The sequence below is a fragment of the Gavialis gangeticus genome, unplaced genomic scaffold (genome assembly GCF_001723915.1).
Source record: "Gavialis gangeticus isolate Ggan-Ray unplaced genomic scaffold, GavGan_comp1, whole genome shotgun sequence".
NCBI classification, from domain to species: Eukaryota; Metazoa; Chordata; order Crocodylia; family Gavialidae; genus Gavialis; species Gavialis gangeticus.
The window spans coordinates 172445456-172469285 of NW_017729022.1; the positions used below are offsets into that span (position 1 = coordinate 172445456).

Below are 23830 nucleotides of genomic sequence, written 5' to 3' on the forward strand. Positions count from 1 at the left end.
CTGAGCATCCAGGGGCTGCATAGCCCCTGGGTCATATAGCAACGCCCCCCCCCCCTTGCCACTCCTCCACTGGGATGTGCAGTGGGTACACACGTGGCTGCGCTACACCACATCACATGGGCCCCCCGCCCTAAGTTCCCTGGGTCCTGCAAACTGCACTGCCCTGTCCCACCCCTGGAAGCTGGAGGAGGTGAGAGAAGCCTGGAGTCCCTTGCAGCAACAGCAGCAAAGTAATGAAGGGGGCTGGTGATCAAACTGGGAGCTTAGGGGCTGTAAGCTAATTCTTTGTGGGCCACATGCAACATTCACAGGGTACAGAGCTCATCAACCAGGGTGGACTTCACAGAAGTAGAGATTTCTGCATACTGTGAAGGTGGTATGGTTGTGTTTCAGACACAGTTATTCAAACTCGTACTCTCTTATTGCAGATACCGCAACTGCCCCCAAAGGCCCCTACTTGCAGTTTACAAATAATGTGAAAGCATGCCTAGCAAGAGGGTGTACCTTGGCAGTGGTACAGATTTTTTTTTAAAAAGGTGACAGGTCTGAACACCCCAAAGCTTAGTCTCAGAATCAAGAGTCAAGTAAAAATGCAGTAAGTGTAGAAGCAGCAGCAGGATCTACTCTGTGAGGTGTGGGGCAATGCAGGACCCAGTGCAAGGCAGTGGTACAGGGTGGCAAGGGACCCAGGGCACAATGGGACCCAATGACAGGGGGCAGGCACTGGGGGAAGGGTAGGTGCAAGAGTTGAGGGGGGATGGGACAAAAGGACCAGGGACAGGCTGCCTCCCGCTTGTCACTGCTTTACCTGCTGCAGCGTTGGGAGGGGGGATGGACAAATCTGAGATTGAGATGAACATCCAATAATTATATTCTACACATGGAGAATTACAACATATAGTTTTCTATGTATAGAATCTAATTTAGGGGGGGTTGTCTTCAATTTGAAGTCATCTTGGATTCAGATAAATATGGTAGGTATTTCTTTATTTCATTTTTTAAGAGAAGAACTAACTCATTTAATCTCTCATAAAATAATGTACATTTTGGGTCATTTGTTGAGCATCTAGATTTCTAACCACAAAGAAAAGATAATTTGGATAACTTTTAGTCCTAGTTTGTGTGTCAGTTCAGCTGAGAGAACAACAAAAAGTAATTTGGCACTTACCTTGAACTTAAAAATCACATTTAAATCTGATTAGAAATGCTGGGATAGTGTTTGAACTGTATGGTCTAGATCAATGGTGCTTGACCTTTCTGGTCTTTGCAGCTCCAGGAGCTGCAGAATCAATGCTGCCACCTCTCTCCTGCCACCAAGTTTCCAAACCCACAGAAAGCCCCATGGGTCAGATGACTGGATTACCTTACTTTGCAGGCTGGATCCAGCCCACAGCCAACAGTTTGGGCACTACTGGGCTAGATTATCATACGATGTTAATAACTGCACTGAATTGCACCCAATTTTATTATGGCTTTACATTGACAAGAACTGTTATGCCCATCATACACACAGTTCATGCAGGAGGAGTTTTCCATACCCAGGGGCCCTTTTGATTGTACACATGAGCACAGGCATTTGTAGAGGCCAAAATCAAACCCAATTACAAACTTAGTACTATCTTTTGGTTCAAGTTTGTGACAATTTTGCACTAGAACTACTTTTTTTTTTTTTTTTTTTTTTTTAAGGAGATGGAAGATTTACATGGCACCTGTGAGTAAGGGGCCAATGGGAAGAGAAAATATTTAGAAGTTTAAATGCAAACATACTTAAAACCCATATCTGAATAAAGAAGAAGTGTGATGTGCACAACAACATGCTCAAAGAGGATATCAAAATGAAGAAACATCACCACAGGTGCAGAACAGACTTGATCACCACAGACATATTTAAACTGTCTTTGAACAAAAGTCAGACGGTCAAAAGACAACATCTGGGAGTGATGTTACTTTAACAGCCCTAATTCATGCGACTGCAGTGACCATGGAACATGTGTTAGTCTTCCAGCTTCTAGAAGAGAGTAGACCATAGAAGTCCTTACCAAGGCTACAATCCAGGCCACATTATGTACCCAATACCGGAAAGTCTGTACTTACAGTACCAGGACACAAAAGAAAGATCTGATTAAAGTAACTTGTGGGATATGATTTCAGGCTTACCTCACGGTCTGACCTCCGGGGACACAATGCATCCACTTCATCAAAAAATATAACGCAAGGAGCAGAATTCCTGGCCCTCTGAAATACCTGACGTACAGCACGCTCACTTTCACCGACATACTGAAATAATATAGAAACACGGTGGAACAATCCAAAATATCAAACTTTTGCTTCATAATCCAATTTAATCCATGATTGGTGGTGCCTGCCGAGGCCAAAGGATCACATACTTTTATTTACTCCATTTAATTCTGCCAAGTTTATCATCAATTTAAACCCATAATTTTTTTTTTTTTTGGACGAGGAAAAAGGCAAATTTGTATGCATTTGTCACTACCCAGTTCACAACTTAAGTTGTTGCATGCAGCACAGTGTCAGTGCCAAACTGGTAAGGAACTGCCTTATGGGAATGAATATCTGCCACCATACTGACAGAGAGAGTTAACAGTTATATTCCTCTCCATAACCTTAATGAATCTTTTTAAGTATCTGAGGCATCCATAAATTCACATCTGCTGAAGCTCATAAACAGAACTATGTAGAAAGAATTGAAATAAAGAGTTTCTTCCCTCAGAAAGTCATTACACAAGGGCAAAAGCCTCACTTGATTTGCAAATAGAACATTTTGTTACCCCACGGACAGCATTCATTCACCATTAATGTGCTTCATCTCTCCATTCTCAGAGTCCAGAAATCATAAATCAGTTCCCTTTGAACTTAAGGAGGCAGGGATCTGCACTAACTAAAAAAATGGATCAAATCCACTTCTTTTGGCTTCAGTTTCACCCATTTACTAAAAGAGGTAAGTGATGTGCTCCAATCTGAATCTGAGCAGCATGAAGTACAATCATTTTGATCACCTTGCGCATTTCTTAAACTGTAAAAAGGTGTGGGAAAATATCAAAGTGTAATAAAAATGATATTTTTAAGTCGAGGACTTGCCTTAAATCATAACACTTATGTTTATGATTGATCACAATAAATGACTTTTAAACATTCTGAAGAGTAGCATCTTTTCTGAGGTTTAGATCCCGATATAAAGTAGATGGAAAACTTTGGCAAAATCTAACCCCAGTCTTAAATCACTTAAAGTTAATTTACAGAGTTGTTTTAGGTACTTGGTTTGATTTTCAGAGATGCCAAGTCCTGAAGCCATCACTATTTGAAAATTTTAATTTGGCTTGAAAATGTTGCCCTTTGTCCTCACAGCACACACCAACAATGAGGCAAACAGTTAGTTACTTCAAAAGTCTTACTATGCAAATCAAGTAAGCCCCACAGTCTCTAATCCTTAAGAGAGGATTACCACACCTTAAGAGAGGATGCACCACAAGAGGCAGATCAAACTGGGTAAGAACTATGCCACCTAAATGCATCCCTTGAGAGCGACCTGGCTGCTATAAGAGCTATTAAAAATTAAGATGACATTACATGATGCATTCTTGTTGCACAAAACACCAGCTTAGTGATTATCAGGACTCAATTGTCTCAAGCTGCAGCAAAGAACTCAGTCAAAATAGTAAAGGTCAAGGTATAATGATCAACACTTACCATATTTAACAGTTCTGGACCTTTCACAGAGATGAAGTTCAGCCCAGACTCATTTGCCACAGCCTATCCAGAAAATTAAAAAAACCCCACCATCACACAGATAATATTAGGCTTCCATTCACCAGACTTCCTGAAGCATCATTTTAAGAGTATTATCTATTCTCTTTTCTTGAAAACTCTGGCAAGATTCCAGATGCACTATGAAAAAGGTCATTTTCTCTTCTATTCATTGATTTATGAAGAACTCAAAAGAAAAGATTATTTATCAAACCTCTCTCAAAATATATGAAGCTCTTTAGGAGCCCACACCCAAGCCCAGACACTAATTCATTCGTTCAACACAGTCCACACACACACGCTGCTTCCCACAGCTTTTTTTTTTTTAAACTGAGGTCCTGTTCCAGAAATGCTTTTAAAAACAACTCTAAATGACTAGTGCACGTTACAGAGAAATGTCATCACATGAACAGTCCTTAAAGACCAAACACAAGAGCTGGTCTAGAAATTCAAGGAAATATGCAAGTTAAGGAGGAAAGCATTGTTCCAAAAGAAACATTAGCATTGAGAATAAGTGGTAAAATGGATCCAGTCTTTAGTGGACAACCACAGCTTTTAATTACAGTAGACGACAGCAAAGTGACAGATCTGTAGAAAGGAGCCATTTCCTTTTCACCACTTTATTATTTTTAAACCTATTGCATTCTTTCTGCCTTTACCTTTCTTCCTTCTCACTCAAGTGAAATGGAACTATTTTACTGGGAAATAAATTAACTTCAAAAGACTTTTTAAAATTTAAATGTTTAACTCAAGCTCCTGCTGAAAGCAGTGTGAGGGCTCGACTCCTATTGCCATCACCCAATGAAGCAATCTACCATTCGATGTCACCAAGTCATTCTTTTGAAAGAAATCTGACTTCTTCCCTAGGGCACTCTACTACGTCCCAGTATCCGCGTGAAGCATACACAGTAGGCAATTCCTACCTTGGCGAGTAACGTTTTTCCACATCCAGGAGGCCCTGCAAGTAGTACACCAGCTGGAGCAGTCAGGCCAAGAGCCCTGAACTGCTCTGGATTCCGAACAGGTGCCTATGATAAAAACCCAAACAATTAACAGTGACTGAAGCATTGATCTTAAAGTTTCAACAAGGTGCAACTAAAGCGGAAGCCAAAACAAAGGTACAAAGAACTTTCCACCTGAGCTGAACCAGCAACTGTATGGGTATATTCATATCAAACAACTAGATGGGCACTTTCTTGCTTGTGGTAGCAAATGGCTTTCACATTTTCTTCAGTTAAGCTGTATGACAGTAGAGCTTTCGTAATTAAAAACTCTTTCGCTAAACTGAGTGTCTATGGTGAGCTTACATGAAGGTTGCTGAGGAAGAGGAAAAGTACACTAAAACACAGGCATGTAATTTCTTTAAATTAGGAAATTGTCAGAAAAAAAAAAAAAATTAAAAAAAAAAAAAAATTAAAAAAAAAAAAAAATTAAAAAAAAAAAAAAATTAAAAAAAAAAAAAAATTAAAAAAAAAAAAAAATTAAAAAAAAAAAAAAATGAGGATAGGTCTTTGATTAAACACAGATCAAAAGACATTTCTAAGGGCAGCACTGATATAAGCTCTCTCATTAAATATATCTTGTCACTGAAAAGGAAGACATAAATCAAAGAAAAAAATTAGCTGTCTACCTTAATTCACAAAAATACAAGGATTTTTAAATAAGATGCAGCAAAAAGATCAACCAAACAAGATTTCAGACAATTTGAAGTAAAACTTCAGAACAGAACACCAAGTTCAGATTTCTGAAACATATGATTTTGCCTCTAGCTAGATATCATGTTTCCTAGCAGGACTCAAAATGGCATTCATGCCTACCAGTATAACCATGGTAAGCTCCTCCCGAATGTCCTCCAGAGCTCCAATATCTGCCCATGTCACATCAGGAACTGTGACAAAGCCTTCTCTCTTGGCAGAAGGCTGCACTGAGGACAGTGCAACAATGAAATCATTCATCTCAATGCAGAGCTTTTGCAGCTGCTCTTCTACCAAGGGGTCCTGCTCTTTAAGCAATTCCAGCAGTTTCTGCAATTCATCCTAAAAGAAAGGGAAAGGGGGGAAAAAAAAAAAAAGATGACAATGGACAAAATTTTACCACCACACAATTTTTCAAGGTTTCCCTGGAGTAAAAACATGTTCATTAAGGTAACATTCCAGTTGAATATTGGAAGAGGCGCTAGACAACTCTGCAGTGTTGGTTTTAAATCCCACTTTCCATTTTCCCTCCCACACCAGCACCATACCAGTACAACAGTACTTGTAACAGTAGTACTTGTACCAGGGCAAGCTTACTCTACACTGCCCCAGTGAGGGCTGTCTCTGTAGTGCTATGCAGTGCTTGGCCACTTCTGGGGAGGCTGCCAAAAAAAAAAAAAATCTCTGCTAAGATTTACTTTTATCAAGGTACTTACTGTTATGATTTGCTCTGCAGTTCTAACTAGTTCTATACAGAAGCACAGTGAGTCCCACTCATGTATTTCATACACAGTCCTTAAAAGTCAGTGCTTATTTCTAAAAACTTTCACAACATGTCAGCACATTGCTGAGTGTATCTTCAGGTTCAGCAATAATGAAATGCAATTGCTATATACAATTTGCAGTCTCTCGTTTATTCCCAGGCTGACCAAAATGTGGTCTGCCAGTCATGCCCTAAGAAACATTGTGCTGTGATAAATAAGATTGTACTAGGATTTCCATTTCAAAGTGAAAAAAAGCCTACAAAAACACAGATTTTGGTTACTTGGGTTCTCAAGAGCAGCTTGTAGAAGAAAATGTTATTTGATGTTTGTTAAGAGTGTTTTAAAGGATGGTCACTGAACTAAAAGTTTTTCCAGCATCTTCCATTTTTCAAAGAAAAGCACAGCACTTCCAGATGTGAATCAACTAGGTGTGAACACTTTGTTTGTGTAAATGGGATCAAATATTACATAAGTTGTTTTCTGCAATGAACATAGGTTGTTGTTTTGAAGCAACTTCTAAAATTGGCAAAGTAATTTCTAAAACTGAATTAGTTGATGTTGACCTCATGGCAGTTGTTAGAATTGGGTTCGTTGTTGTGATTAGTTTTCTGAAAAACAGAAAACCCCTTTGATCATGATGATGCGAGTCACAGCTGTTTGCTTTAAACTCAGTCCCATTTAGGAGATGCGTGACAGGCATGTAGCACAATTAATTTACTCCAGTGAAGCTGTTTTGTTTCCCCCCCACTCACAAATATAAAAACATTTTTTTAAGCAAGCAGTGAAGCTGCTTACTTTTTGACACTACCTCAAAAAGTGGAACAAAGTACACATGTGAATTTTAGAACATTTTAAAACGTTAGCTGTTAAACCAGAAGGCAAGGACTTCCAGAAGCCTTTGCATAGTGCAGGAACAGAGCAACTTAAATGTGCACAGCACATTCCTAGAAAATTTCTAAATGGAAGGATTTAGAATCCATAGGGCATAGGCTCCATTCAGATTCAATGGTCACAACAGCCCCTGGCAGATATAACATTTATCGTTCAATTAATGTGTTAAATCGCACAATAAGGTGCAACATGCCACGTGGTCAACCAATTTATCATAGAAAAAAAATGGCAAATGGATGTTTTACATTTTTGTGGCAGGTTTGTATCACAGTTAAATTTGAACATGTAGTATGGAGTTCCCCAATCGTCAGCTGCCTACATCCCATGCTTATGCAAGTCAGCTGTAGGCAAACCTTTTAAATATTGTGGGGCAAAGGAAGCTTGGCATTAGGGACTGGAACCCCGTACCACAGCTCAAGGAATGCTAGCACTTACATTCTTACAATCTGTTTAAACTTAACCCCGATGGCAGGACCTTCTAGTTTTGGGATCAGGGATAAAATCTGCCAGGTCCCAACCGTGTGACTTGATGTCTGCCAGGGGCCAACATGTCACCTCAAGCTACCCCATTATTTCAACACCAGGTTATCTGCAAAGGTTCTTACTTGTAACAGAATCCTTGTTACGTCTCTGGCTGCTGCAAACAACCAACCAACCACTTTCTCTAACTCATGCTATGTCACAGATCCAACCTTGAATAATTTTTAAAATGTTGCTTTCCTAAATAAGTTGTTGAATATCAATCACCAAATGAGATCAATCCTGAGCTGGTGAGATCAATTTGGAGAGGACTAGAGCCACAATCTAAGCCTAAGCATGTGCAAAAAAAAATTAAGACCTAAAACATGTTGACATAATTTGATCTGCATTGGCCCATGTCTTTGGAACTATTTGTTCAAGCAACCTCAAATCTGCACCAGTAGCTGTACCACCATCCCTCATAGAAGGCATGGCAGTTTTCAAGCAAGCACCTAAAAAAAACCCAGCTGTCAAAGCATTAAACTAGTCTCAAAGTTTCCTATAGTGGTGCAACTGCCTCAAAATGTTCACACAGTTTCTACAATTAATTAGGAAGTATTTTATTAACTGGAAGGATAAAAATGCTACATAAATATATAACATGCAAGCAAATATTGCTGTGATTAAAATGTGTTTACTACAGATTGAGCACAGAATCTTACAACTCTGAAGCAGTTTATTTTTAAGAAAGGAGAGTGTCAAAGGATCAAGTACCTTTACAAGCTCTGGCTGCCTTCTGACTGGTACTTCTCCATTTTCAATACTTTGGTCACTCACTGCTTTTCCAGCCTCTGTCTCCTTCCATTTTTGCCCTTCTGAATTTATCAGGACCCTGTTCACTGTGCACATGGCTGCCTCACGACAAAGTGCCATCAAATCTGCACCTACATAGCCTGGAGTCACATGAGCTAAGTGATGAAAATCAAAAGATTCAGGGAGCTTAAGTTTTCGACACAATGTCTGTAGAATTCTGTTCAAAAGAAAAAGAAAAATACACCATACAAACAATCCTTGCAGCAATTTTCCCTCCCATCTGAAAATATAATTATTCAGTTAGTCCTTTTGACTGGATCATAGCAGTGCAATAGCATAATAATTCAGCTTTAACTCATTTTAGAGTTACTCAAGGCTGAGAATCACAAGTCACATTCTCCAGATACATAAATAAAATCTCAGCCACGCATGCTCATTTAAAGTTTAAGAATCAGTTTAGTTGAGTATAATATACCAGGGGTTCTCAACCTTTTTTAAGAAGTGTACCCCTGGTGGCCGGATGCAGAGTGGCGGGTGGCCTGTGGGGCCTGGCCCCATGAACACCCAGCCCAGGCCAGCCCTGAGCTGCAGGCTCTTTCTACAGGGTGGTGGCCTGGGCCCTTCCCCTCCCCTCCCCTCCCCTGCCGGGGTCCCAGGCACTCGTAAGTTGAAGGCAGCATCAACAGAACAGGCGCCAGCCAGGGCCTCCTCCCCAGCGCGGCACCTCCCCCTGCCTCTGCTCACACCCAGCCAGCTGTCAGCAGCCCACGGAGCCACACGTGCGACTGGCCGTGGGAAAGTGGTAGGTGGTGGTGTGGGGTGGTGGACGCCGTTGACAGCCGCCATGTAAGCCCCTGCCCTCCCCCACCCCCATATCCAGCTGGCCGGGTGGCGCCTATGCAGCCCACAGTGGGGCAGTAGTGCCCTTGCTCCCCCCGGTCCTGCTCCTGGGAGGTGGTGGCGGTGCTCTGTCCCTGCCCACCCGTGCATACCCCCCAGGACCTTTTGAAGTACCCTAGGGGTATGCATACCCCGGTTGACAACCCCTGTACTATAATAAAATGACAGCTTTATTATATTTTTAGGAAAAAAATAGCAGAGCTTAAAAAAATAAATAAATAAGCAATGGTCTCAGCTAAGGTACCCACTAAGATTTTGACTTTACTTGCATTCCTGCACATGATGTGTTCCATCTATTCCATCCTGAAGGAGCACCCTATTTTGGTTTACAGAACAAAGAGGTCTAGTGTAAGGGCCAGCCTTATTTGGATAGAGTTTAAGAAAGAGGCATTTAGTTTTTAAGAAGACTACCTCTAATTGGGTAACGAACATTAAAAAACAGTTCAGAAGCCTTTAAAATTTATTTACTCATTTTTAACAGTTCTACTGAAGAAGCCAAGACCTACTGAAACATACTTTTCTCTAGCTGCTTCATCAGGAATCCCTAGACAAATTTCTCGATCAAATCTTCCAGCTCGCCTCAGTGCTGGATCCAGTGAGTCTGGCCTGTTAGTTGCTCCAATGACTAGCACCTGAGCAGAAGCAGGCAAATTGTTCAGATCTGAGGAAGGAAGGGAGGAAGAAAACGAATAAGAATTAATGGTATTGTATCTTCAGATTATCGCTGTTTATTCTAGTCCAGTTAAAAATGCATGCTACAGGAAATTACTCCTGATACCTGAAAATATTTGCTGCTATGCTGGACTGCCAGCAATCCATTCCCCACCCCTCCTTTTAACCATTTCCCTTTATTTTCTCTAATGAGTTTGTGCGCTGCACTATCACAGGCAGATATTTGTATGGGGAAGTATTTTGTGACATACTTTATTTTCTTGCATACCACATGCATCTTGTTTTTGGAAAAGCAAATTAAAGAAAAAGATTTTTCCAGAGTCATGGTCTAAGCTAACTGCCTGAAATGGCTTGCTTACTCTCAGCCAGCTCACTGGCTGCTGCTGGCAAAGCTAATTTTAAACTCATTCACTGCCACTGCCAAATTGACGGCAGCTTTTTGCTGCTCAGCCAAAGCTACTGCCAATTCAGCAGCAGCTGAGAAAAGGCAAGACTAACTGACGCTGCAGAGTATGCTCTGCCCCTCTCTCTCTGTAGCTGGAGAGCTGCAACCACTACAGCTCCAAATGCAGCTAATTTTAGCATTTCCATGCTTCAATTCCAGCACAGATTTCAGCTTTCCCCAAACAATATACAGGAGTAATTCCCCCTCATATTGAAAAAAATATACCCTAAGGGTACAATACCACATATATTTCTAGAGCACGCAACCCAGAACAGGAAGTTAATACCACTATATCCCCAGAAATTAAGACTCTTATAGTGGGATTTGCAAGGGCCCTTTAAGGTAACAAAAAATTACATGAAAGGGATTTTGGCTGGGGCACCAGAATTAACAACCCTTGTTCCTATATGAATGCCACAGGATTTTCAATCATCACAGCTAGCTAAAATCAGAGAAATTAAAATAAAGACAGGACTGGATTTCAGAAGAAAGGCTAGGTTTAAAAAAAAAAAAAATGTGTATATATATATATATATTATATATATATATATATTCTTTAAACTGACCATCCATGCAGGTTAGTAACTGGGCCACAATTCTTCGCTCCATGTCTTTCGATGCAACTTCCCTCTTTGGGGTGATAGCATCAATCTCATCTATGAAAAGGATGCATGGTGCATTGGACTAGGAACAAGAACATCACCAAAATCACTATAAACACACACAGCATATTACAAACATTGCAACAAATTTAAGAAAAGGAGTTTTCCGTTTAAAAGTTAGGAAAATATTACTGCATGTGCTGCCATTTACTCTGAACAACAGCCCTGTGCCAAAATATCCATAATCCTTATCTATTTTTATTTTCCATCACTGGAGCAACCAAATATAGAATGGAACTGTGCATAAGGCATGACATTTTTCTTTTAAATATATAATTATGGTTTATAGATCCTCCACTCTGGCAATCACTTTTTCATTTGAAGAAGTCATATTTAGCTGCATATCACATGCCCTACATAGCTTTATGAACAAAGAACATGGCTGAATGCTGGCCCCAGGAAGGAGGGGAAGAGCTCTCTCCTCAGCATCACTCACCATCAGAACTACAGTTCTACTGCTCAGTGGCTGTAATATGGTTAAAACTACCTGTAACCCTGAAGCACTCTGATTCTCCCTCCTGGGCTGGGAGCCCACGTTAACCATTAAAGGAAACAGTTACATGCTTTGATTACTGTGCAGAAAATTAGCTTTCACACTTAAAAAAAAATACCTATTTTGCAGGGCTGATTTTTTGGAAAAAAGGTGCATGTAGTATGAGAGTAAATATGATGCTCAAGTTCGGAATATCTGAACAAGCCAACTTCTTAGCATTGATACTGTGGTTTCTGGAACACTACCAGTACTAGCTGTGCAATGGAATAAGAAGGAATGGCAAAAGATCAATGGAAAACTTATTTGCCAGCTCTGAGTTATCTTCTAATCTCAGATTACAGTCAAGAGGCTAAAGCAGGAAGTATATAAATCATAATAAGGTTTTTATAAACCTTTTGTTCCTGAATTCACTGTTCTTAAAAGGTCACTATTAATCAAAAGCAGCACTTGCAGGACTCTCTGAATCACCTATATGCTTAACAAACTCTAAAGCTAAAAAAGTGTATTGAAGGCCAACTCTGAAAGCTTGTCTGTTCAAGTCCATAAATGCCTCTCTATCCAGCAGGGAAGAGTTTAAAAGCAGAGCTCCACAGCCATCAGGCCAATGCAGTATTATTTCTCTGAGTCCCTCAGAATAACTGGTATAGCATGCACATTAATTTTGCTAAGAGGGTATCATAGAACAAAAGGCAATCTCTGAAAAACCAGCTTAAAAAAAAACAAGTATCAGTGGTTTAAAAAAAAAGGAGAACTTTTAAAAAAAAGTCAAAACATAGTTTCACACAGTAAGTATCCTTAAAACACACACACACACACACACACACACACACACACACACACACACACACACACACACACACAGTTGAGAGTTAAGGCAAGACCATGTAAACTCAAAGGATATTTAAAAATTTTTACTGACAGTTTTATTCCATAGTTCAGTTATTTACTTATTGTTTGCATTAATGGAGTTTTACGATAAAATATTACACCTTGGCTTCAGATTAAGGTAGAAGGCAATGTGACACCTTGGTATTGCTGCTCTCCCAGCATCCCCCTGAAGAACAATGGTATATGTCCCCAGCTTAGTGGTGATGGAATGGGATGGGAAAACAGAATATTTTCTTAATATACCTTATGGAAGACTTCCCCAGGTAACAGGATACCAGAGAACAAGGTGGCTTACATGAAACTCTTCGCATATCAGTGTTTGATCATAATCAACCCAGCCTGTAATCTGGAAATACTATTGTGTTTAAGGCAACTCACACATGGGAAAACTTTGATCTTAACTTTTTCTCCTTAGATTCATAACAATTCTGCCTGTAGTCTCTTCTTTCACACTAAAGAAATCATTGTGTCCAAATCAGTTCTAAGACACATCAACTTCATAAAGCACAATAAAGTGCCCCAGCACAAATAAATGCCAAGTATTTTAAGCAATGAATTGCCATGCACAACAGCCTATACGTTAATATTAGTTTTGTCATCTTTTAAAAAGGGAAAGTGCATTGTTGGTTGCATTTTGTAAAGGTTCAAGCACAGCAGGGTCCGTATCCACTACTACAGATGCCTCTAGGCTCTAGAATGCTATTTATAAATACTAACACGTTGTTCAAATTCAAACCGCAGCAATGAAACATGTAGATTTAAAATGTTAAGGAACAAAGGCACAAACAATTTAATGATGAGAACACTGCCAGCTTGCCATACCACAGCATGTTCAAACAATTCTCTCAGCTTCTGTTCAGATTCCCCTGACACTCCTGACACCATCTCAGTAGCTGCTACTTTGAGGATTGGTAGTTCAAGCTCCTAGAAATAGGCAAGAAAACAAAAAACAAAACCTGTTGTGAAAGCTCCAGAATGTAGAAATATCACTCCCCCCGCAACCAAGCAAAACAACTTCCTTTAAAAAGTTTAAACTAGACCAGGTATTTAAGATTGTGTCCTGTTTATGGAATCTGTGTAAAGGACCCAATTTGGTATTTTCCCCATTTCCAGAAAATCTGAGCAGTACTGCGTTAAAGAATATTGAATCTCTAGCCTCCCATTTTAAGAGCTAAATAGTATTGCTGCTGATCAGGAAAGAGTTGGCATACTGATGCCCGATCCCTAAGAAGAATCCTGATGTCAATGTTAGAGAGTAAATCTGTTTTAAATTCAAATCTCACCTGATGAAAACTAAAACTCTTTTGATCTGGTAAACCTCCAACACATATAAATATTATGGTATTAAATTAATCCAAGTCGTCTAACAGCTACTATATTAGGATAGTTTTTATATTTAAATTTAAAATGTGAATATTTTGGCAGAGATATTATACATGAACTATGCATACATACAGAGATTACATCTACACACACACTTAGATCTCTCTCTCTCTCTCTCTCTCTCTCATGTATATCCAAGCCTAAATATTCACATTTTAAATCTGAAAAGGGCATAGTCAACTTGTTTCAATAAAAGTTTGAGAGGTTCCGAACCCTTCTGAAGCTTTTGAAGAAAAAAAAACGCTCTGCCCTGTTAATAATTTATATATAATGTGTAAACCTAAAAAATTATAACCTGTGGCCATTTCACTAAAATATTAAAATTGAAAAAGAAAGCCCTAATAATAGGGAGCCTCCATTTATGCTCAAAAGAGGAGAAAAGGTAGGAACACTGCAAATGCCACACTGTGCCACCAAGCTCTCTCTACCCTGATTTGCAGGTGTCCTCCACAGGGCAAATGGCTGCTTCATCGTAACAGAAAGCATCAAAGACCATTGTTAACAGTTGAAAAAAGGATACAAGGGAGGAATTCTTGTGGGTGATCTCTTTTTATTGGACTAAGCAGTTGATCCAAGCAAAGATATCACCCATGAGAATAACTGCCTCTTGCATACGTCTTGGATCATCACAGCAACAATATCACATCAATACTAGCAAATACATAAATAAATAAATGTAATTTGCAGTGAGAGCTTTTTGATAAGGATAAAGACCAGCATCTTATTTGGTAAAAGCTAAGTGGTCGCCAAAGGGTAAATTCCAAGCTTGGACTAGAGGAATTACTACCCTCAGGAGTCAGACTTGTCACAACATCCTACAAGTGTTTCTGTTTTAAGGTCAGGCTTAAAACTGTTGGAGAAGAGTTCTGAATAATCAAACTAATCCAATATGTGGCCTACTCGAAGTCTATTCCTTATCTTACTTCCTTGGAAGCATTTGCAAAAAATGAAATCCATCTCTTAATACTGATACTTCTCTTTCTGGCAGAAAGATACATTAAGGTTAGATTCAGACTGCATTGCTGTTACTTAACTTTGAATGAACATGTGTTATTCAGGAAGGAGACAAGAGAAATCATTCTTCTCTTGACTTTTATCTAGTCTAGGGGTGTCACACTTGCCTTGTGCATGAGGCTGCACCCAGATTGCAGGGTTGTTCACAAGCTGAATCCAGCCCAGAGTACAGGGTAGCTGCAACAGCCACTGTGGCACCAGCAAGTTAAGTGGCCATGGACCAGAAGGGCACTTGCCATGGTGGAAGTGCACATGTAGCTGGGGTCAGGCAGCTGCAGGCAACAGGGCTGCATTACCTGACCCTCACTCACTGCTTGATAGCCCTGTCCATCAGGGCCCCAGATTCTGCAGCAGACCTTGCCTACTACTAGCCAGGCCCCTGAATTCTGCGGCCCACCAGTAACCCAGCAGGGTGAAATGGAGTGGCTTTGAGCCAGATACAGCCCACAGGCCCATATGTTTCATACCCCTAATCAAGTCTATAATAAAGGTGGATTCTTTCCCCTTTCCCTGACCCAATTATGATTAAAGGCATACATTAGAAAAAGCCATCTCACCCCAGCAATCGCCTGTGCTAGTAGCGTCTTTCCACATCCTGGTGGTCCATGTAAAAGAAATCCCCGAGGTGGGACCACACCTAAGTGGTTGTAGACTTCAGGGTGACGTACATGTATCAGCATTTTACAGACTTCCTGAAAGGAATAAGAAACTCCCATTCTGACAGAAGAAAATTAAGTTACACGTGACAATGCTGATCACAGAAACTAAATTCTGTGTCACTATCTTACTTCAGTGGTCATGAGAGAGGTGAACCAAGGTGAAGGTCTATGACAAGCCATATTGCTCTACATGAGAGAGAACTGTTGATATTTCCAAGCAAAATCAGTATTGTTCTCTCATTAAACATATCAAAGATTCTCCCCACTTTGTTCTCTATTCCACAAACACCCTAAATAGGTTTTAATAAAAATTAAGATTAACCTTCAGCGTTTCATCATTGCCTCCCACATCTTCAAATTTCACTGAAGGGTGAAGCAACTCTGGTCCTTTAGATTTAGCTAAAGAAAGAAAAAAAGAAGGAAAGAAAGAACTGAATTACTGAAAATGTGGACATACTAACAGTAATGTTGGCTTTTAACCCCAAATAAAAGACACCAACATTAACACTTAGATTATACAGATCAAATTGCATATTTATCTAATAATCAAAGTACTGAAATATTCCACAAGGGCTAAATTCCTTACTGAATTTTTTCAGACTCAAGTACCACAGCTACCTGGCAGGTGCATGTCTGAAAAGCCACTTGAAAAATAACAGCTCTCACCTTTCTGCTTACGCAGTGCAGATTCTATTTCACCATCTACATCCTGGGACTCCTCTTTCCTTCGTCTCTCTCGCTTACCCTTTGTCTTCCTTCTTTCACTCTCCAAAAGAGAGAAATCTTTTGATTTCTAGATCACAAGAAAACAGAATGGAGCAATCAATCTAGAAGGCAAGGCTGGGGTAAATCCCTTCTTGCATGCAAATTTTGTTATTACTTTGTTTTTTATTAAAAACCAGTGACAATAATTTTCATCTTTTTCCAACAAAGGATTGTATAAATATTACCAAACCAGACAAGTGATCCAAGAACAAAAGCTTAATACAAGCTATTGCTTTTTACTGATTAAAAAAATTATCAAAAAACCTCACATTATTCCATTTACCACTGAACTGCAGCTACCTCCAGGGTTAAATAGACTAGCTGTATAAATAAAAACAAGTTTGTATTTCACACTAAAGGCTCATGCTTTTTAAAATGTACAAACTTTCCTCTGGGGCAGGGTGTAGATGACAGTATTGTTCTACATATTGACCTTCAAATGACTCTCACATAAGATAGGAAATGTGTACATGCAACCTTGTTAAATGTCATCAGGTCTGTAAGACACAATACCTCAGAAATCAGTTTTTCTTCATTTCCTTCCTCACAAAGGTGAGTGAAAAAGTCCACATCTTTTCTACTTGGGTTTTTATCAATAAACCAGCCAGCTTCAGAGATTCTGGTCTCAAGTGGCGTTCCAGAGGTAAGGGCACTTGGTTGGGGTGCTGTCACTTGAACAGGGGTGCTAGTTTCTATCAGCTCATTCTTTGGAGTTCCTGGGACAGAATCATGATTTTCTTTCCGGTATAAGGTCAACAAAGAGCTGTTCATGTGATTCTGAGACTGAGGAATTCAAGTTAAACACACAAACAAACAAAAACAAACAAACAAATTAGTAGGATGCAGAGACAACTTTAGTTTCTCACATTCAGGGCAGCATTTATTGGAAAAGTTGCACACGGGAATAATTCAACACACACCATTTGGCCCTTAAAAGTCTTGCTTACACTAGAAAGAACTCAGCTGACAGCATCTCCCACTCCTCAGCTGACTATGTAAGTACAGAAGTGTTGCATTTGCCCATTGGGAGACAAAAATCTTTACAACTTCCACTGGAAGCTAAGTTTTTATCAGCTGCACGCTAGCGTAGATGCACCTATCAGCTCTGCACCATTAACTGATGATAACTATCAGAATGGACACTTCTGTCAGTCAGCAAAACTTTCAGAGCTTACTGGTCACATTTCCTCTCTGCCTTCTCCCCCTGCCCTCCAGAAGTTTGCCTCCCTCAGAAATAGCCCCAAACCATAGTCCTGCCATAGTCTTCTCAGGAAAATAACTTCCCTTCATGTCCTCAGCTGGGAAGCCACCTGCAAATTGCTAGTTCTGGTTGTACTTCTGTCCACGCCCCAGCCCCAGTTACCTCCCTCTATGGAGTTCTAGCCTATCTTCCCTACTTGGATGCGGTGTTAATTGTCCCTCCCAAGGTCTGTTCAGGCCTTTCCTTCAGGCCATAGTTTTATTCTTCCAACTCAAAACTCAAATTGGCACACACAAAGTTGCTCCTTTTCCCAAAGCAGGCTGCAGGAGCCCAACAGCCTCTCCCTGCTGCTACCAGGCCTACCACTGCTAACTGTAGCACTTCCCCAACTTAATGGCTTTCATGATCAATTGTTTATTCTCAGATGAAAAGCAGCTGATGAGTCATGAGAGGCTGGGCCTGCTCCACTTAAAGGGCAATGCCCTATAACACTTGCCCTTAGCTATGCTCTCCTTCCCATCCTTAGTAATGCCTCAGACTTGGTCTATACTACTTCTCGGCCAGTAAAACTACTGATGGGTTGTTACCCAATATTTTCAGAGCCAGCATATCACGAAGAACAACTGAAATAGAGGCAATTCTCATAGCCCTTCAGTTGCTATTCAAACTCCTCCCTCCCAGTCACATTAACAAGAGAGAAGTTAGAAACTTATAGGTTTAAATGCTGGCATCTACCACTTTTAGTCCTTCTGCTGTAGCCTCAACATATTACCTGGAGATTGCTGGATACTGTGTCCATTCTGATGAGCTACTTGTGATGAATCAGAAAGCCACTAGGAAGGACAACTGGAGAGAGGCACAACCAAGCAGAAGGGTAGTGGTATGGCCAGTGGGAAGTACAATTCCTAATATACCCACTTAAACACCAGGTGGTAGCAGGGAAATACCTATTTCAAAATGTGTCTCTCACCAAGAATTGTATGAACTCTAAGCCACTGTTTGAGTCTCTTCATCTAAAGAGTATCCATTTATTCACAGTTAGATCTTAATATTCTTGGGTATTTTAGGCAAAACAAATTGAGATTTGTAGAGCTACAAGGGAGTGTTAATTTGTATTATATAATATGCAGAAAAATATGACATACTGGATGTTCTGGATAATCATCGTCCAACTCATCCATGGAGCTTTCTGTATTCCTTTATGAGAAAGGAGAGGAGACAGAAATACTAAGTTTGGCTGCTAACAGACATGAACACCCTCCTCCCCTCTGCCAAAAACTCACTTTACCAGAAGCAGCAGTGTGTTACTTGGACCCAACTCTGCAGTGTCTGCATAGATTGGGTGCTTCAGCAGGGCTTTTTGGTGCACCCCTGGAGGGCAGGGTGGGGAGGAGGGGCCTGTGCCCCCAGATCTGCATGGAGGGGGCAGGCTGTAGCTGCAGGGTGGAGCTGGAGCCAGGTCTGCAGCTCCCTGTCCCCAACAGAAGGCAGTGGCTGCTGCAGCAGAAGGAACACAGAGCCAGCTCCCCACTTGAGTGGGGGCTCTTGGCTGCAGCACACACTCCTGGGGAACAGGGGGTACCCGCACCCCCCAGATCTGTGCAGGGGGTGGGGGCAGGGCAGGTGTGTGCTGCAGGTGCGTGCTCCCCACCCTGTTGCCCTCCCCCAGGGCCTCTGCAGCACAGAGAGTGTGACCCGGTATGGCAGGACACAGCAGGGCCACACAGGAAAGCTCTTTGCCTCTGCAAGCTCCATGCTGCCCTGGCCACACTTCTCCTGTGTGCACAGGGGCAACAGCACAGGTTTGCTCAATGCTGCCTCCACCTGCAAGGGAAGAGTGGTTAGGGCAGCATGGTGCTTGCAGAGGCAAGCAGCTTTCCTACACGGCCCCGCTGTGCATAGCACATGGTGCCAGTTTGTGGCACGTGCTGCCTGTAGCACCCATGCCAGACTGGCTCTGCACATTGGATCTGGCCTGTAGGGCTAATTTACTGGCCCTGGATCCAGCACATACAAGGCCAGTGTGGAGCATTCACTGCATCATGGGCAGGCCACACCAAACCAGCCTCAGATGCAGTGCACAGGTGCCATACACAGCAAGTGCTAGAGGGGCTCCACACACTGGGCCAGGGCCAGCACATGCTACATGTGATATGCTGGTTGAACACACAGAGGCAGAACTGCAGGCCAGATGATAGGGCTCTATGGGCCAGATGTGGCCTGCAAACCATGTCTTTAATGGCATCAGCTCAAAGCTTGGGAGACTTGGGTTTAATTCTCTGCTCTGCTGCAGGTTTCTTATGTGACCCTAAGCAAGTAACAACATCTTGGTGCCTCAGTTCCCCTACGGCACTGCCACTTGATCTGCTAATGTACATGAAAACTATAACCGCTTTGTCTTTACTGCAAAAAAATGTGCTCTTAAGTTAAATCCTAATAAAAACATGGCCTGCAAGGGTGCAAGAAACATCAATTCCTTTCAGCCTGAAGGATTTATAGTGATTTGAATATGCAAAATATTAGATGAATGCTATCTATTAGGATCATTATTAAGTACCCTTATGATAACTAATCTCTTACTTACTCATTCTCTTCTCGTCTGTGTCTTGCTCTTTTTGCTACATGTTCATCTTCTAAAGCTGATAAATTCTCAGATTCATTCTCACTACAGATTATCTCAAACACTGAAGGAAAAAAAATACAAGAATATAAGAACTTGTAAGTCAACCTAACACTATTGTAGCCACTCTCCCCACGTCTGTTCAAACTTTACTATCTGATCCAGATGCCCTAAAACTAAACTCCATGTTTACTGGCTGAACAGTAAAGGATACAATCTTTTAAATATTTTGCTGAAATGTATAGAAAAATGTATTGACATAGCAAACATGTAATCCTAACCTCAACAGTATTCAATGTAATGAAACTTCTGTTGTTTGTCATGCATGTCCCCTGTTAATTGATCGTTCCAGCAATAACTATATTTCAGTTACAAGCTCTTCAGACAAAGACATTCCTTTAAAGTACTTTTTAACAGTTCTTTTAAAATACATTTTATGCACCTTTCCAGCTTAATGTCCATAGAGGTTAGTCCTCCATCTCTATTAGGCCCAGACGAGCGCTTTCTGTCAAAATGTTTTGAGGGTTTTCTTTTCATTAAAAACTTCTGTTCTAGAAAATGGAATTTTTTGCCATAGAAAACCCCCTTTCATTTTCATTAATTTTTTTCCAAACTTATATTGTAAATCCCCCAAAACGTTTGTTTCATAAAGATTTTCCTTTTTGACAAGAGAATACTTTCAATGACAAATACCTAGCTGGGGTTATCTGACCCCAGCACTCTTTCCTGCGTAGAGCAGGATGTCGGATTGGATGATCTACTGAGGTCTCTTCCAACCCTAAAAATCTATGAAATCCATGAACTTGCTTTTGTCTTATTCTTAACACAAAACAGCAAGTTGTTTGTTTTTGTTTTGTTTTGTTTTGTTTTTTTTTACAAATCCTTGGTCCTTCAGAGCCAATACTGGCAGACGTACCTTTCTCAACCTGTATTCTAAAGGCATTTCTTTTCCTTCGTCCATACTCTGCACTGCAAAACAATTACATAGATTAGGCTCCCATTAAGGGCTTCTCTCATATACCATCATTCTTAGCATTGTTTTCAAGTCGACAGAACCTTTCATGCGAGTGCTCAAGGGAATACATTATGCAAAACATAACTTTAGTATGAGCTATTCGCAGCTTAAGAAAACAAGTGATTGATGCAGCTTAAATGGCAACATAATATGCTCAGTTTTTGGAATGAAAAGTGAAAGCTGAGATCACAGTGGCCTCTAGCTACCGACCTCTAGAGGAACATTCAAATACAGAATATCAACAGCCCACTCAGCTGAATGCAGAGAGCAGAGGCAACATAAGAGCCAGTCAAACAGACTGTTATCCACAATACACACCTGGCTTTGTTTGTTTTAAACTCCACATAGGTATAATACAAATGATTAGAGACTGGAAAGAAAAGTCCATTAGTCAAGACCAAGGCATAATAAAAGACTAGGACAGAAAATCGTGTACAACATGGTACCTCAATCTAGAAAACGATGATGACCTGTCCTTTACTTTCACAAGCACCAAGTTCACGCGCTGAATTTTTTTTGTTGGAATGGTACTGAAAAATTCAGTCTCTTTCATCCTTAGCAATAAAGATGATCTCCCAACTTCATGCCTAAGGGGTCAGATTTCCTTCAACTAACAGCATGTGACACTGTTGTGAGGGTGGACTTTGAGGTCTTTCTTATCTAGCCGGAGCCCTGTGACACCCCTCCACCTTCCCACCTACATCTTGCCTTGCCTTCACAATTGTGCTGGCAACATCACGCTTATTTCTTGAGAACAACACTGAGACAGATGTAACCCAGGTTCCTCTGTTATATGCTTCTCAAAAAAACCCCTCCCAAAATACAAATTACTTTGCCAACATCTCTTCTCTGTATCAGAGAGAGGGGAAAGAAGTGCATAAGGACCAGAACACAGTAGCAGGGAATTAGTGCTGGCAGATTCTCAGTCCTTAGGACTGAAGCATCTAGGTAAGTTCTAGACCCAGTGTAGAAAGGAAGGGGCAAAAGGGCAGGGTTAACCTCATACTTGGAAGGTCAGCAGAGCTTTCAAGGTCAGGCTAAACTGCCACTGGGTTTGAGCTAAGGGATTTACAGATGAGTTTAACGTCCTATCTGCCCTACTCCAAGCCAGATCTGGATCATGGAGCTTCCTTCCCCAAAAGAGCTCCATACCCTGGATTTCAGCAGCAAGCCCTGCCCCACTTTTCCCACTCCAAATTCCCAGCCCCTCTAGAAGATCTGTGGGACAGAAGACATGGCTCTGTAGGCCATGTTTGACACTCTTGGTTTACAGAGTAGATGGACGACCTTAAAAATCAAGCCTGTCAGGCTAGGCATGCCTAAAAGCACAAGTTAAACATCTCTCCACAAAGAACCCTGTAACCATATGCAAAAGCTGCTGCTTTGCCTCTTTGAATTCTTCCTTAACTCTATGATGGGGCTCAAACCAACAAATACTGAAAATGGTTGGGTGACTGGCACACAGACTCTTCCCTATTGCACTGACCAATAGTATTCTTACAGTTGTTTTGTGCTCCCTTGTCTGCCTTTATCTACTTGTTCTCTCTTTTTCATGCTTTTCAGTGTGGGGACCATTTTCTTATTATGGGTTTGTAAGGTGCTTGGTCCCACAATCATGGGCAATGACTGGGACTCATAGGACATTTATTCACATGCTCCAGGAGTCGGCGGGTGAGGAAGGGTGATTTAATTAGAGTGGCTGCAAGAAGATCACGTGTATCAGCATCCCTGCACTGAAAAAGGGCAGCAGGGGTGCTTTAACTAAAGCTTGTTTGATGAGTTCTAAAGTGCCCCTGCTGTCGTTTCTCAGTGCAGGGATGCTGATACACATGATGCTGGAGCATGGTTATTACGCGCTACAATTAAAGCACATTGGAACAGCCTTGATGCACATGTATAGCACTACCTGCACAAATCAGAAATAGGTACATCACCCAGAGAGAACTTAACAGTGCAAATGATTTCTCTATCTGTATTTTTCCCCTCCACTAGTGACATTTAATTAACTTTTAGTTTCATTTTTCTAACAATGCAAGAGGCCATCCATCCAAGGGAAATATTCCATGTAATTTTTTTACAGTGCAAGTTATGAATAAAAATATATTATTTACATACTTTATAAAGAACAAAGTAAGGATTAAACTTCTTGCTTACCTATAAGTTTTCTGCAAATCAGCTGCTAGCACACCAATGTCCACGTACTGGCCACATTTATTACTAATTAAATACTGAAATGAAGAATTAAAAATCAGCAAAACTTTATAGCCTTTCCACTGAAGCAACTGACTTTTACAAGTTATCCCCCAAAAATTAGAGAAAGCAAGCTACGAAAGGAGAAGCTACATTAACTTGTTTCACAAGAAATGATCAGATAGTTTGCACCGATAAGAATTAGACGGAAGACTACTGATGGTCACCTAGCTGCCTTTACAGGAAAAATGGAGCAAGCTATATTTTTTAGACTGACCGTTACCATTAGCTGATTAAATGGAAAGGAGGGGTCATCAGAAAGGAGAACTATTCTACAGTTGTTTGGGGATGTAGGGGGATGGTTAGGAAGGCCAAGGCAGAGATGGAACAGGGGCTGGCTTCCCGGATTAAGGACAACAAGAAGTCCTTTTTTAAATACATAGGGAGTAGAAAGAAGGCCCCAGGAAATGTGGGGCCCTTGCAGGACAAGACGGGGAATCTGGTTGTCACGCCAGACGACAAAGCCAACATATTTAA

The 23830-nt window shown here is 40.9% G+C and overlaps 1 protein-coding gene across 4 annotated transcripts in view; it reads right to left on the reverse strand.

Moving 5' to 3' along the window:
• The window catches only part of NVL (nuclear VCP-like), an 82367-nt gene that overhangs the window by 54228 nt on the left and 4309 nt on the right, over positions 1-23830 (reverse strand). For 3 of the 4 annotated variants that reach the window (XM_019516512.1, XM_019516511.1, XM_019516515.1), the window contains exons 2-17: positions 23258-23331; positions 21005-21057; positions 20053-20152; positions 18614-18665; positions 16781-17050; positions 16169-16295; positions 15825-15901; positions 15401-15535; positions 13269-13370; positions 10970-11087; positions 9803-9947; positions 8348-8603; positions 5583-5801; positions 4689-4793; positions 3709-3771; positions 2158-2277 (exon numbers count right to left, since the gene is read on the reverse strand). In XM_019516512.1, coding sequence (XP_019372057.1) covers positions 2158-2277; positions 3709-3771; positions 4689-4793; positions 5583-5801; positions 8348-8603; positions 9803-9947; positions 10970-11087; positions 13269-13370; positions 15401-15535; positions 15825-15901; positions 16169-16295; positions 16781-17050; positions 18614-18665; positions 20053-20152; positions 21005-21057; positions 23258-23331 — 2016 coding nt within the window. The remainder of the gene's footprint in view (positions 1-2157; positions 2278-3708; positions 3772-4688; positions 4794-5582; positions 5802-8347; positions 8604-9802; positions 9948-10969; positions 11088-13268; positions 13371-15400; positions 15536-15824; positions 15902-16168; positions 16296-16780; positions 17051-18613; positions 18666-20052; positions 20153-21004; positions 21058-23257; positions 23332-23830) is intronic. The other variant, XM_019516513.1, reaches the window with a different exon arrangement.